The following is a 14,030-nucleotide window of genomic DNA, read 5'->3' as shown; positions in this document are numbered from 1 at the left end:
CAAATATCAGGGTGCAAGTACCCCCTTCAAATCTGTGTTTTTGTATCCTTTTGGTAAATACCTAGTAGTACAATTAACTGCTGGGTTGTATGGTAGTTTTATTTTTAAGTTTTTGAGGAATCTCTATACTGTTTTCCAGAGTGGCTGCACCACTTTGCATTCTCACTTCATAGATTGAAAAATGGGTTCATAGAGCTGCAGATATTGGTGTTCTGTCTCATGATGGTTTGAAGAGATAAATAAAGTTTTTATTTCTTCTCTTTTAAGAAAAAAACAGTGGTTCTGGAAATAACTCGGATATGATGGAAAACAGCAAGGAAGAGGTGAGACTAATTTCAAGCATTTAAAATATATTTATTAATTACTAATAACCAACTAGAGTATATGTCATCAAATTGCTTCTGTTTGCTGCATGCATTGTTTAAGTTTACTGTTACACCCAAGTATTATGATACATCATTTTGGGTAGTTTCTTTTTAGAAGGTGTTCATTGTTTTTATTATTATGTGGTTCACTTTAGCAATATATCTAAAGTTAGACAACTGAAGGATTGCCAACAGATAAGTATTTGAACATTATTATATTGCAATAGTGGCAGTCAAGGTGGTGTTTATAGACATGACTCCATGTTCCTGAGATTACTCAAAACTGGATATTTAGAGAATCCTAAGCATTATTATAGGAACCCATTTTATGGGTTTATGTTCTGTGATACCCAGGCATAGTTTTTAGAATTTTTTTTCTTTTCTTTTAAAAAAATTTTTTAAATGTTTTATTTATTTTTGATACAGAGAGAGACGGAGCATGAGAGGGGGAGGGGCAGAGAGAGAAGGAGACACAGAACTGGAAGCAGGCTCCAGGCTCTGAGCTGGCTGTCAGCGCAGAGCCTGACGCGAGGCTCGAATCCACGAATGGGAGATCTGACCTGAGCCGAAGTCAGAGGCTTATCTGACTGAGCCACCCAGGCGCCCCAGTTTTTAGATTTTTTACACCTAGTATAAAAATTTAATCTAAAAATATACTGAATATTACTGACACAAGGAGGGTAAATTTAGTATCTCAAAGAGAATCTTGAAGGTATTTTGTGCCATATGTTGGGATACAGAAAATTACACTTTTTTACATCCTGAAAACTCCCTATATCTGTTGTGATCTGATTATTTTCTACACCTTTTTTTTTGTCTTTGTTGACTTGGGCAAAAATCATGATATAGCAGTGCATCCTTACCTACCCCACAAAATTCAACAGTAAAAATTTAATTTTTAAAAAGCTTTATCATTTTTTAAATGTTTATTGTTGGAGGGAGAGACAGAGTGCAAGTGGGGAAGGGGCCAAGTGAGAGGGAGACACAGAATCTGAAGCAGGCTCTAGGCTCTGAGCTGTCAGCACAGAGCCTGATGTGGAACCATGAGATCATGACCTGAGCCGAAATCGGATGCTTAACCAAGCCACCCAGGCGCCCCATTTTAAAAAATTTTTAAAAAAGTGAACCAGAAAATTAATCTTAATCCAAGGATGCCTGAGAATAAATTAATTGGTTTTTAAAGTTCCTTTTATAAAACTATTTTTGGTATAAAAGTAATATTCTTTATATCACTGTATCAGACATCTTGATAAAGTGAAATAGTTAATTGTAGGGATGTTTCTTTGACAGTTGTACTCACTTTTTAATTTATTTCTCACATTTAGGGAGCAAGCTCTTCAGAAAAATCCAAATCATCAGGATCATCACGATCAAAAAGGTTGGTTGATACTGAAGGGAAAACATTTTCAGGATGTTTTATTTTTTTTCTAAGAATAATAATCTTTTCTAAACTTATTTCAAGCACTCTTGTTCTAATTAAGTAAATTATTTTATACAGATGTACACATTAAAAACTGGACAGCACAGTGTAATGAATCCTCTTATATACATCAATTATCTTCAACAGTTATTGATTCATTCTGACTTTGAATTTTACTGGAGTTTTCCAGGGAGGATTTATTATGCATTAGTGTCCCTTGCAAAATGTAGATCATTTTTTTAGATCATATATGTGCTCATTAAAAGGACAGAGGAGAAAATGAAATGAATATCTCATGAAGCAATATGGATTTTTTTAGGATTATGTGAAATTGTTCGGGATGGGGAGGGATAACCATTATAATTATGAGGAAGTTATAAGAATATCAAAGAGTGGTAAAGATACTTTTCTCTGTTAAATTGTCAAAACGAATTGTACATAAGGACAGAAACTACTTCTAATCAGACTATAAAGCTTAATATATTGTGGAGTATAGATTTTATTAGAAGTTCACAGTTTATGCCATCAGGCATTTGTTGTTTTTTATCAGTAGGAATATCTTAATAAACACAGCTGGCTTGTTATTAACTTATTTTGTAAAGTGGTGATTCTTAAAGAGGAGTTCCCTTCATGATCCCCCTGCTAGCTTTTTCAGAATGAACATACCCTACCCAGACCTACTGAGTCATAATTTTCAGTAATATGGTACAGAGATGTGTGCTTCCCCAGGTGAGTCTCATGTGTATTTCTGGTTAAGAGCCACTGTTCAATATAAACATGTCCTTTGGGTATTGTTCCAGTTGTCAGAAATGCCCATAATTCTATGGACTTAATTCTTTCATAGGAAACCTTCAGTTGTAACAAAGTATGTTGAATCTGATGATGAAAAACCTTTGGATGAAACTGTAAATGAAGATGCTTCTAATGAAAATTCAGAAAATGATATTACTATGCAAAGCTTGCCAAAAGGTAATGTGTATTCATTTTTCACATGAAGTTAAAGTTGAAATGTGTGTTTAAATGTCATTATTATAAAATTGGAACTTGATTATTGTTAGCTGTGTGTAAGGGAACAAAACTAGCATCTTAAAAGTGGTGGTCTGGAAATGTATTAGAATGGTAATGATAATGTGTTATTGAGGTTAAAAACTTGGACTGTTTGCAGGCAGCCTTGAAAAAGAACAAAATTTATTTCCTCGTTCCATTGGGTTTCAGAAAGGGGATTTTAGTTTCCAAATAATATTTGAATGTGGAAGTTAGTTTAAAAGTTTAAATTTTGGCTCAGCAAATTTCAATATGCTTGCTATATATAGGAAAACATAATATTCTGAAAACTTTAAAAAACATTTAAAATCTGGTTTAATCTTACTGTATTCTCTAGTACTAAAAGCTGCAGTTAATTATCAAAGACAGATTTAGATATATTTTTTATGTTATCTCTTTAAAAAGCCTTGTCACATACCTTTCAATTGTTGCAGTTCTAACCTTAAAATCCTCATTAATTAGATTGGGGTAAAAAAAAAAAAAGCCAAAAGAAAACCTTGGAAGTTTCATAGCCCAAGTCTGAGAGCAGTATGATTATATGATTAAGAGTAATGACAAAGGTCTTGGTAATTTCATGATGTTTCAGAGTCAAAAGTTTCAATATTTTTCTTTATTAACAATGTGGTTCAGGCTCTTAGCAGATTTTTCAAATTTATCCTCACAGATAATTGATAACAGTGTTTATTAAACTTTGTTCTCTGTCTACAGTTATATTTTTGTGACACAGATTTTGCTTATGAAAGTTTAAAAAAATGGTGGGAGGGAGCATAAGACCTTGCTTGACTTGGACAAATTAAGAGTTACAGTAGATGAGAAATGAAATGAGGAAAAGGAATGAATGAAAGAAGAAGAGAGATAGAAGGAAAATTGATGGGCCTACCATTTACTTGGCTTTGCAAATCATCTATGACAACTTTATTCAATGGTTGGTGGCTTAGGGCAGAAACAGCTAATATGGCAGTGTGAGTCCCATAGGCAGTGACTCACCTTGGATTGTTACATTCTCAGTGGTTGTCACTGGGAGTCCTTATGATGGTCACTGGATGAGCTAAGAAATAGGAATTGAAATCTTTCTTTAAATGATACTGTGAAAGAAAGTTAGTATGGGATGTTTCTAATCTGAATTAAGCATAATTCTCTTCCACCAAACTAAAAATAGACTTGTTTCATAAGGTAGAATTTGGGTGATGATGATGATGATTATTATAGTATATTGAGTATGTATAGGTACCAGACTCTTAAAGAACTAACTCATTTAATTTGCAAACCAATACTGTAAAGTAGTTGTTTCTACTTGTAGAGATGAAGAAACAAATTCAGAGCTCAAGGTACTTTTTCAGCTTTAAATTGAGAAACTAAGATTTGAACCCAGTTCTGCCTGAATCCAAAGCTAGGCAGTATTCTTTCTACTCAATTGCTTTGCTTCCATTTAGAGAAGAATCTTTAGAAATAATTGAATTTTTTGTTAATTATAAATCTTTAGCTTTTCAAGTGCCATGGCTTCTCTGAGGGTATAATGTGAAAATGGTTGTTGTAAATAAAGTTTTTTGTGTGTAGATTATTTGAATTTACCGGTTTGTAAAACTCAGTCCTCTATGCCTGATTTCCCCCACCTTTTTTTTCCAGATAGTCAGAAATACATATAGCTGGAGGCTCTACCTTGCCAAAATCTACTTGCTTGCTGAATAACATAGGCCCTTGTTTCAGGGAGACCACCCCTGACAACTACCAGGTTTTACTTTCTTAATTATTGCCAGTAATGCCCAATTACTAAGCCCAGCAATGTAGGTAAATGTGAGACCTGGACCCTTTTTACTATGCTCCTGGTTTATTTGCTCTTGAGAGATTATAATGAAAAATTAACAACCTGTCTTCTCAATTTACATATTTTATATCTAAGAAAGTATATTCTTTCTAAATTATTCCATAGAAATCAATAATTGATGTCCTTCTACAGCTTATTGTTAGAGCACTTGAGCTTAAGTATCTTAAGGGAGTCTTCTGTTTAAGATTCTTTAAGGACTTTTCAGGGTACTGAAACTTTGACATACTAGTTGGGAAATGCCTCAGAATAGGTATAGCAGTAATAGCAGAATTACCTTCTCACATTGCCTCCCACTATCCTCCCCCGAAGCAATATAAAAACCTTAAAAATCTTTTTCTGAATTTGTGATTTGTATTATGAGATGAATAGGATGTCGTCTTAAAATTTTCCTTCTGGTCCTTCTATTTTATAAACACTTTTGGAACTTAGCATGGGTGTTCATACTCAAATACAGTTTTTGTGATAGGCACTATAAAAATTCAGAACTGGGCTGAAGCTTTCTACTTTTTTCACACATTTCTGTTATATTCAGTTAATAATACCCCCACTCTATTTTTATTAATTATATTACAACAAGTAATCTGATTGCTGACACCTGGCCCTTTTACTATTTCCCTGTTTTATTTACTAATGAGAGGTCCTTATACAAGTATTGAAAGCTTGAAAGAAACAAAATTATGTACCAGCAATGTTGGCTTTATCTGAACTGAAGTCTTGCACTTCACTTGCACATTTAATATGTGTAATGGTTTTTTAAATGAAATCATTCTAGGTACAGTGATTGTACAACCAGAGCCAGTGCTGAATGAAGACAAAGATGATTTTAAAGGGCCTGAATTTAGAAGCAGAAGTAAAATGAAAACTGAAAATCTCAAAAAACGCGGAGGTAAATACAAGTGAAAGTGAAAACATGAGTTTAAATTGCTGTTTATGACCATATTGGAAAATCTGATGTGCTCATTAAAAATACCTCCACTTTTCTGCCCATTGTTTATTAAAAGCACTACTTAAAAATAACTTCTGTTTCTCTCAGCTCTGAAGCAGACACGGTTAAACACCATTTATCAAAATACCTTTGCCTTCAGTGGCTATAAAGTTATCTCAAGAAGCTTAGCATTTCCTCCTTGAACATGTTAGTTCTGTAATGCCTATATGCCAAAATACAACGTGTTCCCTCTTACCCTGAAAGAATTTAAGATTTGGACAATATCTTGCCTGTGGCCGTCGGGTAACTTTATATATATCTAATACATTGTTTCATAGAGTTACCTGTGCATTAGTGTTGTTTGGGGTGCTTATTAAAAATGCAAATCCCTTGACTCCACTCGTAACTCATTAGAATTGCTGAGGATGTCAAGAATAAGCCTCATTTTGTTCTTCGTACATTAGAGTTGGAGATCAAATTTAATGTAGAGATGAGTAGGAAGGAGAAGGGAGCTATAGCCAGTAATCTTCCATCTGTCTGAACCATCTCTTCTTTTGTCTGTCTACCCCCACTTACACACACACTATGTTGGCTAATCATCTGTAGAAAGCATAAGGAGGATTCATTTAGAAATTTATGACGGTGGAGTATGTTTCCCATTTGTTTCCATGGTTTTTAAATAGTGCCTATATATTTTTGGGCAGATTGACAGAGCCACAATCTGTGACTATAACAGGATTGAATCTCTAAAAAACAGAACATGACACTAAATTTCTAAGTAGAAGTATAATGCAAGCATGTCTGTTTAATATTTATTATGTTACTTGTGAAATTATAGCATAGTAGTTATATTGGTGAATTTTATGTAGATTACTATTTTAGTGCTATATGATTATCTTGATGGAATTAGTAAGATATATCTGTATTTGTTATATATTTTGTCAGATTAAATAATTCATTAGGTTGTTGTAGAAAATCAAGGGAGTGTTGTTTAGTGTTTTGTCCACAAGGGGGTGATCTACTCCTTTCTAGAGCATGTGGAAGATTTATTGAGAATGTAGTTCATAGTAGGGAAACTCATTTCAGCAACAGAGCTCACCAAAGTTAGTTTTCTTAAAAGGAGAATCAGCAAGTAGAGGGTGATTGAGGTAGGGGTAAGTAGCAGGAGTCTAGAGGACAGATAACTAAGTGTACTGCATTGTGTCAAAATTAATATCTAAATGGTGTCTTGTGGAAGGACTCTGGAACAGTCAGTGTCTAGAATGTGTATAAGGACCAAAAGGAGAATGAACAAAGAACCATAGTTGTTGGGGAGAGTGTACTTACTGCCACTTCACTGTGCTGCTAGTATTTGGTCTGAGCTGGTATGTTTCTGGAACATTTTATTGAGTGTTCTGTGTAGGGATGTTTATTTCATGCTTAATGAAATATGTATGTCTATAGACATATGATAGCACCTAAAGCTCTCATGTTAATTTTTATTTTAATCATTTGCTACATCTTTAAGCTGACAGAAATCACACAGGAAATTAACTGTTTATTAATATAGACATGTATGAATAAACTAGGGATCTGAGGTACTGAATTGCTAGTTAACATTCAAATTTCCTAGGAAAGTTAGTTCTGTAATTGAAGCCTAATTTAGGAGGTGATTAAGAAAGAAAACTATATAAAAAGTAATCTTATATTGGTTTGAAACAAAATTAACCATAAAGATATAGCTATATGTACCATTTCAGGAGCCACTTAAAAAAATACCATCCTTTCCCCCCATTTTCTTAGAAACTATATTTTACATCTAATTTTTCTATCTAGCGCAATAATTTTGTTTTCTTCTTTTCTTTTTATTTTACATTTCAGTATAGTTAACATACAGTGTTGTTTTAGTTTCAGGTATACAATATAGTGTTTCAACAATTTCATATATCATCCAGGGCTCATCCTGATCAGTATACTCCTTAATCCCTATCACCTATTTTACGAATTCTGCACCCACCTCCCCTCTGGTAACCAATAGTTTGTTCTCTATAGCTAAGAGTCTGTTTCTTGGTTTCTCTCTCTCTTTTTCTTTTGTTCAGTTTTTTCTTACATTCTGTTTATGAGTTAAATCATATGCTATTTGTTTTTCTCTGACTTACTCTGCGTAGCATCATATTTTCTAGCTCCATGTCATTGCAAATGGCAAGATTTCATTCTTTTTAATGGCTGAGTAATATACCATATCTTCTTTATCCATTCATCTGTCAATGGAAACTTGGGCTGCTTACATAATTTGGCTATTTTAAATTATGCTTTTATAAAACATAAGGGTGCATGTGTCTCTTTGAATTAATGTTTTGTTTTGTTGTATTTTGGGGATAAATACTTGGTAGTGCAATTACTGGATCATAGGATAGTTCTATTTTTAACTTTTTGATGAACTTCCATACTGTTTTCCACAGTGGCTGCACCAGTTTGCATTCCCACCAACAGTGCAAGAAGGTTCTATTTTCTCTGCATCCTCGTCAGCACTTTTTTTCCTCGTGTTTTTGAGTTTAACCATTCTGACAGATGTGAGGTGATGGTTCTTTGTATTCATGATTTGCATTTCCCTGAGTGATGTTGAATGTCTTTTCATGTGTCTGTTGAGCATCTGGATGTCTTCTTTGGAAAAATGTCTGTTCGTGACCTATGCCCTTTTTTAAAATAGATTGTTTTTGGAGTGTTGAGTTAAAAAAATTTTTTTTAATGTTTTATTTATTTTGATACAGAGAGAGACAGAGCATGAGAGGGGGAGGGGCAGAGAGAGAAGGAGACACAGAACTGGAAGCAGGCTCCAGGCTCTGAGCTGTCAGCACAGAGCCTGACGCGGGGCTCGAATCCAGGAACGTGAGATCTGACCTGAGCCGAAGTCGGAGGCTTAACCGACTGAGCCACCCAGGCGCCCCGAGTGTTGAGTTTTAGAAATTCTTTATATATTTTAGATGGTAACTCTTTATTGGATATGTCATTTGCAGCCATCTTCTCCCATTCTGTAGGTTGCCTTTTAGTTTTGTTGATTGTTTCCTTTGCTGTGTAGAAAGAAGCTTTTTAAAATAATTTTTTATGTTTTATTTATTTTTGAGAAAGAGAGAGAGTGTGAGCAGGGGAAGGTCAGAGAAAGAAGGAGACACAGAATCTGAAGACAGGCTCCAAGCTCTGAGCTAGCTGTCAGCACAGAGCCTGACGTGGGGCTTGAACCCATGAGCCATGAGATCATGACCTGAGCTGAGGTAGGCCATTTAACTGACTGAGCCACCCAGGTGCCCCAGAAAGAAGCTTTTTATTTTGATGTAACCCCAGTAGTTGTTTTGTTTTGTTTTGTTTTTTGCTTTTATTTCCTTTGCCTCAGGAAACATATCTAGGAAAATGTTGTGATGGTTCATGTCAAGAGACATTACTTCCTGTGCTCTCTTCTAGGATTGTTTTTTCTTGTTAAAGATTTTATTTTTAAGTAAGCTCTATACCTAACATGGGGCTAGAACTCACAACCCTGAGATGAAGAGGTTCATACTCCACTGGCTGGGTGAACTAGGCACTCCTTTTCTGGAATTCCTATGGTTTCAGGTCTCCCATTTAGGTCTTTAATCCATTTTGAGTTTGTTTTTGTGTGTGGTGAAAGAAAGTGGTCCAGTTTTATTCTTTGAATGTAGGTGTCCAGTTCCCCCCATACCATTTGTTGAAGAGACTATCTTTTTCCCACTGGATATTCTTTCTTGCTTTGTCAAAGATTAATTGACCATATAATTATGGGTTTATTTCTGGATTTTCTGTTCTGTTCTATTGACGTATGTGTCAATTTTTGTGCCAGTACCATACACTTTTGATTACTGCAACTTTGTAATATAACTAAAGTCTGGAATTGTGATACCTTCAGCTTTGCTTTTTCTTTTTCAAGATTGCTTTGGCTATTCAGGGTCTTTTGTGGTTCCATATAAATTTTTGGATTGTTCTAGTTTGTGAAAAATGCTCGTGTTATTTTGATAGAGATTGCATTAAATCTGTAGATTGCTTTGAGTAGTATAAACATTTTAACAATATTTGTTCTTCCAATCCATTAGCATGGAATGTCTTTCCATTTCTTTTTGTCATCTTCAGTTTTTTTTAACTGTTTCATAGAATTTTGTTTTCTTTAAATCTATTAAAATGTATTGAGCCCAGATATGAAAATGCCTCTTTTCCATTTCTACACTATATTATAATCATTAAGATATTTCACAACTAATAATAAAAGTTTAAAATATATGCATATATAAACAAGTATATAAAGTAACTTTTCATCATTATTCAGTATTTGCTTCACATCTCCCTTAAATGAAGTACTGGTTCAGTCCTACTCCTCTATTTCCTCCTCCTCCCATCTTCTAATAATGCTTATTTTGAAATTTCTATGCATATGCATGTGTATTTTAATTCATGTTTTTATATTTTTCCTGTACATGTTTATTCATGAAGCATTTATTTTTCATTTAAAAATATACAAAATAGTATCATTTATATATCCTTTTGCACCATTTCACATTCATCATTGTTTTTGAAGTATGCCATATCAGTAAAAATATATCTAATTTTTTCTTTTCCACTGCTGTATAGAATTTTGTTATATGGATAAACCATTATCCATTTCCCAAATGGAAGTTGTTTCCAATTTTTTATTTTCAAAGTTTTCTAATTTCCTAATTAGTGCTGCAATGAATATTGTGTATCATTCTTTGTGCACCTGTGGGAGAAATTCTCCAAGGGATCATCAAGTTTTGTTTGATTGAGTGATATATGTGCAAAAGGATGAAGAGGATGTTTAATATTTATTATGTTAACATTGGATGAACATTTATATTCTGGCTTTTATCTTATTAGTATATCTGAATTCATTCATTATTTGAAATGAAATACACTGTGTATTTGTTTCTGGTAAAACAAATACAGAATGAAACCTCAAGATCAAACACTAATGTAGGACAGTATGACTTAAAATAAAATATTAGCAACTTATATAGTGAGTCTTCAAATTCTCTACATTGTCTCAAAAAGTATGATGGTACCCTTAAAGCTTGGTTAAACTTTTTTAACTTCTGCAAAGAAGAATATTTGTGATAATGTTTGGGTCCATGATTTTTGTGCATTAAGAGTAAGAAAAAAATAGAATATTAAAAGGTGAGAAATATATGTGTTGTCTTTTATTTAGATGTAGAGATAGTTTATTATTTTTTAATCATCTTTTTATTTGTGAATGCAGGTATTTTCATTGGCCTGTTTGGAATCCTAATCTACCATCTTACTTGTATCAAGGTCTTGGTTGCACATCAGAATCATCTGTAAAACAAAACAAAACAAAAGTCTAGGAGATTCTCATTCAGTGGTTTAGAGGTGTAATGGCTGTCTCTGCTTTTAAAAAGTTTCTTCAGAGAGGATTCTGATGTTCAGCTCAGATTGTGAAACACTGCTCAAAGCAGAACGAGGGACAAGAGTAAGGCAGAAGAGGTTTCCTATTTGTCATGTTAGGTTATTTTCAGTCTGTTTTTCTGCAAACACTGTCATTCTCGGGTTTTGCTGCAAGTCTTATTTGTCCTTATTTGGAAATAGTAGACTGTGCTAATATGGAATGGTATAGTGAGATTGACATAGAATGCAGGTTAATGAGAATTATGGATCGTATTGAAGTAATCTGAGGAAAGAAATTGGTAATTTAAAATCATCAGATTTCCACACACTATACTGGAAGAACCTGTGCGGACATTTTTATGTTGAGGATAAAATTAATGGTTGCAAAACAATTTCATGTATGTCACTTGCTTCCCCATTCATCAAGAACTGATAATTAATTTGCAGAGCAATAGCAAAGTGAAAAAGAGCTCTTGACACTTATTTTTAGAACTTCTCTTCCAGTGTTTTTATCAGTTTGTTGTGGGAAATAAGGTTTGCATCTAAAGGAAACAGATTAGTGTTTCTAGTTCTAGAATTTGCCAAGGTTGTCATGTTTTTAGTAAGTCCATAAAATTATTAGCTTTGTGTATCCAAAATGTCACTTTTCTAAGGATTCTGAAGTATTTAATTTCCAATATGAAAGTAGCAAAATGCTGACTAAAATAAATATCTTTCTTTATGTGTGTGTGTGTGTGTGTGTGTGTGTGTGTGTGTGTGTGTGTATGTGAATAACGGTCACTCCTTTCTCCTAGAAGATGGGCTTCATGGGATTGTGAGCTGCACAGCTTGTGGACAACAGGTCAATCATTTTCAAAAAGATTCCATTTATAGACATCCTTCACTGCAAGTACTTATTTGTAAGGTATGTAATCATCTGTTTATAATTCATTCCACGAATATTTGAATGCTTACTATATGTTAGACTTTTGGGTCACAGTGATGAAGAAGATGGAAATGGTCTTTGTCTTTGGAGGATTATAATATTGTAGTGGGGGAGACAGACCTTACAAAAAGCCTAATAAGTGCCATGATGGGGGAAATACTTTGTACTGTGGGAATACACTGGAATCCTGTGTGGTTTGGAGTTGAGGAGGGAGACTATAATGGAGAATGATATAAGTTGATATCTGGAATATAAATAGGAATTGGCCTGGTGCAGTGGAATTGGTTCAGAGTATTTTAAGCAGAGGCAACATGGTATTCAGAGACTGATAGGTGAAGGGGAGCATGGTGTGTTGGCAGATCTGAAGAGTTTATGTGTATGCACATGTATGTTTTATAACCTTCCCTCTTCATGAATTCTAGTCAACCAAATTTAAGCTTTCCATGTGAAGCAAGGTTTTGTCATAAGTTGGAGATAATAGAATTAAAAACGATTCATATGTGTTAAAGATGGTTTTAACATTTTGTGTATGTTCTTTTATTAGTAATACCTTGGAGTTAATATTAAGTATAATATCAAGGTTATAGTTTCTGTAACTCATTATTGCTAAGATTAATTCTGTTAGTGTCCCAACAAAATGCCTCCTTGAAATGCGGAGGCAGACCAGATTTTGCTCAGAATTCCAATTCTAGATCTTTTATTGTGTGAAATTTTGATATACACCTACTTAAGTGGACTAAATTTACTTTCTCCTTTAGCAATTTGTGTCACTCCATTCCTTGAGTTCAGTTCAGCCAGGAGCCTATTTATGGGACATGTTTTTAGCTTCTAGTTTTAAAATGTGGTAGCTGAATTTTATATTCCTGGATTTGTAATGTGCATTTCCTTTTTCTTATATATATATAATTGATTTTTTCCAAGGACCAGTCTCTTGAGCCTAGCCCATTTCAGTAATCAGTACTTTCCATTAGTGGGCATGGAACCTAACCTTTTTCCAGTTTTAGTGAAAAGGAATTTAAAGTCAGTGGGACTTGGATTTGAAAAGCAGCATTGCCTCTTAACTAGTTGTATGACTTTAGGAAATTTATTTACATATTAATAAACCATAGCTTTTTCTCTCAATTTGGGTGTTAATACATTCTGTCTTGCATAATAAAGGTTTGAGATATAAAGAGAATGGAGCTTAATGTAGGATAATGTTGCTTAGCTGTATACATAGTAGCTGTTTGTATATGAAGACCATTAAATTCATTAAGTAGCAGCAACACCTAATACATTTTTACGTAGAGGTTTAGTAGCTAGTTGTATGAGATCAGAAACTTGCTTTACCAAAATCATTTAAAAACTTTATGTAAGGAATAGTGGTACTTGATGATATGGAAATCTGTTTCAAGGAATTAATTTTCTTGAGATATTTCTATGTCTAGAAATAGAATACTATCCTAGTATTGGGTAGTTTGCAGTGTTTTTGCTTTGATTCTCTAAAACGCACATATGCTCCCTTTATGTTTTTTTAATGACTTAAAAATAAAGTTTTTGTCTGTTATGAATGTTATCCATTTTGAATTTAAAATTTCCCCTTCCCCTTTTCTTTTAATAGAATTGCTTTAAATATTACATGAGTGATGATATTAGCCGTGACTCTGATGGAATGGATGAACAATGTAGGTAGGTAATAAATCACAATGAGCTAAAATACTGTCTACTTTTGGGGGGGAATTCTTATGAAGCATGTTATTAGATCCATTTTTTATAGAATCATCATTGATGTGTCTAATGGAAGGTTATTCTTTTCCACAAAATCTTCGGTTTATGCCTCTTTTAAGTTTTCAATAAAGAATAGGGAGATGACCCAAATTACTTTATTATTAAAATTCCTGGCAGAAAATTTTAAGTTGCTTTAATATTGAAAAAATTTAAAATGTGAGTCATTTGAGAATTTTTATTTTTATTTTTTATTTTTATAGAGAGCAAGAGCATGAGCTGGGGAGAGGGGCAGAGGGAGAGAGAGAACCTTAAAGAGGCTCCATGCTCAGTGCAGAACCCAATGCAGTGTTTGATCCTATGACCTCAGGATGAAGACCTGAGCCATAATCAAGAGTTAGAGGCTTAACTGACTGAGCCAC

At 33.8% G+C, this 14,030-nt stretch overlaps 1 protein-coding gene across 5 annotated transcripts in view; it reads left to right on the top strand.

Annotated features, from left to right (window-relative positions):
- Nucleotides 1-14,030, top strand: part of ATRX (ATRX chromatin remodeler) — a 275,833-nt gene that overhangs the window by 57,013 nt on the left and 204,790 nt on the right. For 4 of the 5 annotated variants that reach the window (XM_029929461.1, XM_029929459.1, XM_029929460.1 and 1 more), the window contains 6 exons: nucleotides 268-323; nucleotides 1,691-1,743; nucleotides 2,630-2,754; nucleotides 5,427-5,540; nucleotides 11,774-11,883; nucleotides 13,505-13,572. In XM_029929461.1, coding sequence (XP_029785321.1) covers nucleotides 268-323; nucleotides 1,691-1,743; nucleotides 2,630-2,754; nucleotides 5,427-5,540; nucleotides 11,774-11,883; nucleotides 13,505-13,572 — 526 coding nt within the window. The remainder of the gene's footprint in view (nucleotides 1-267; nucleotides 324-1,690; nucleotides 1,744-2,629; nucleotides 2,755-5,426; nucleotides 5,541-11,773; nucleotides 11,884-13,504; nucleotides 13,573-14,030) is intronic. The other variant, XM_029929463.1, reaches the window with a different exon arrangement.

This window comes from Suricata suricatta, chromosome X (genome assembly GCF_006229205.1).
Source record: "Suricata suricatta isolate VVHF042 chromosome X, meerkat_22Aug2017_6uvM2_HiC, whole genome shotgun sequence".
In the NCBI taxonomy this organism is placed as follows: Eukaryota; Metazoa; Chordata; class Mammalia; order Carnivora; family Herpestidae; genus Suricata; species Suricata suricatta.
This window is presented reverse-complemented; position numbering and strand designations above follow the sequence as displayed.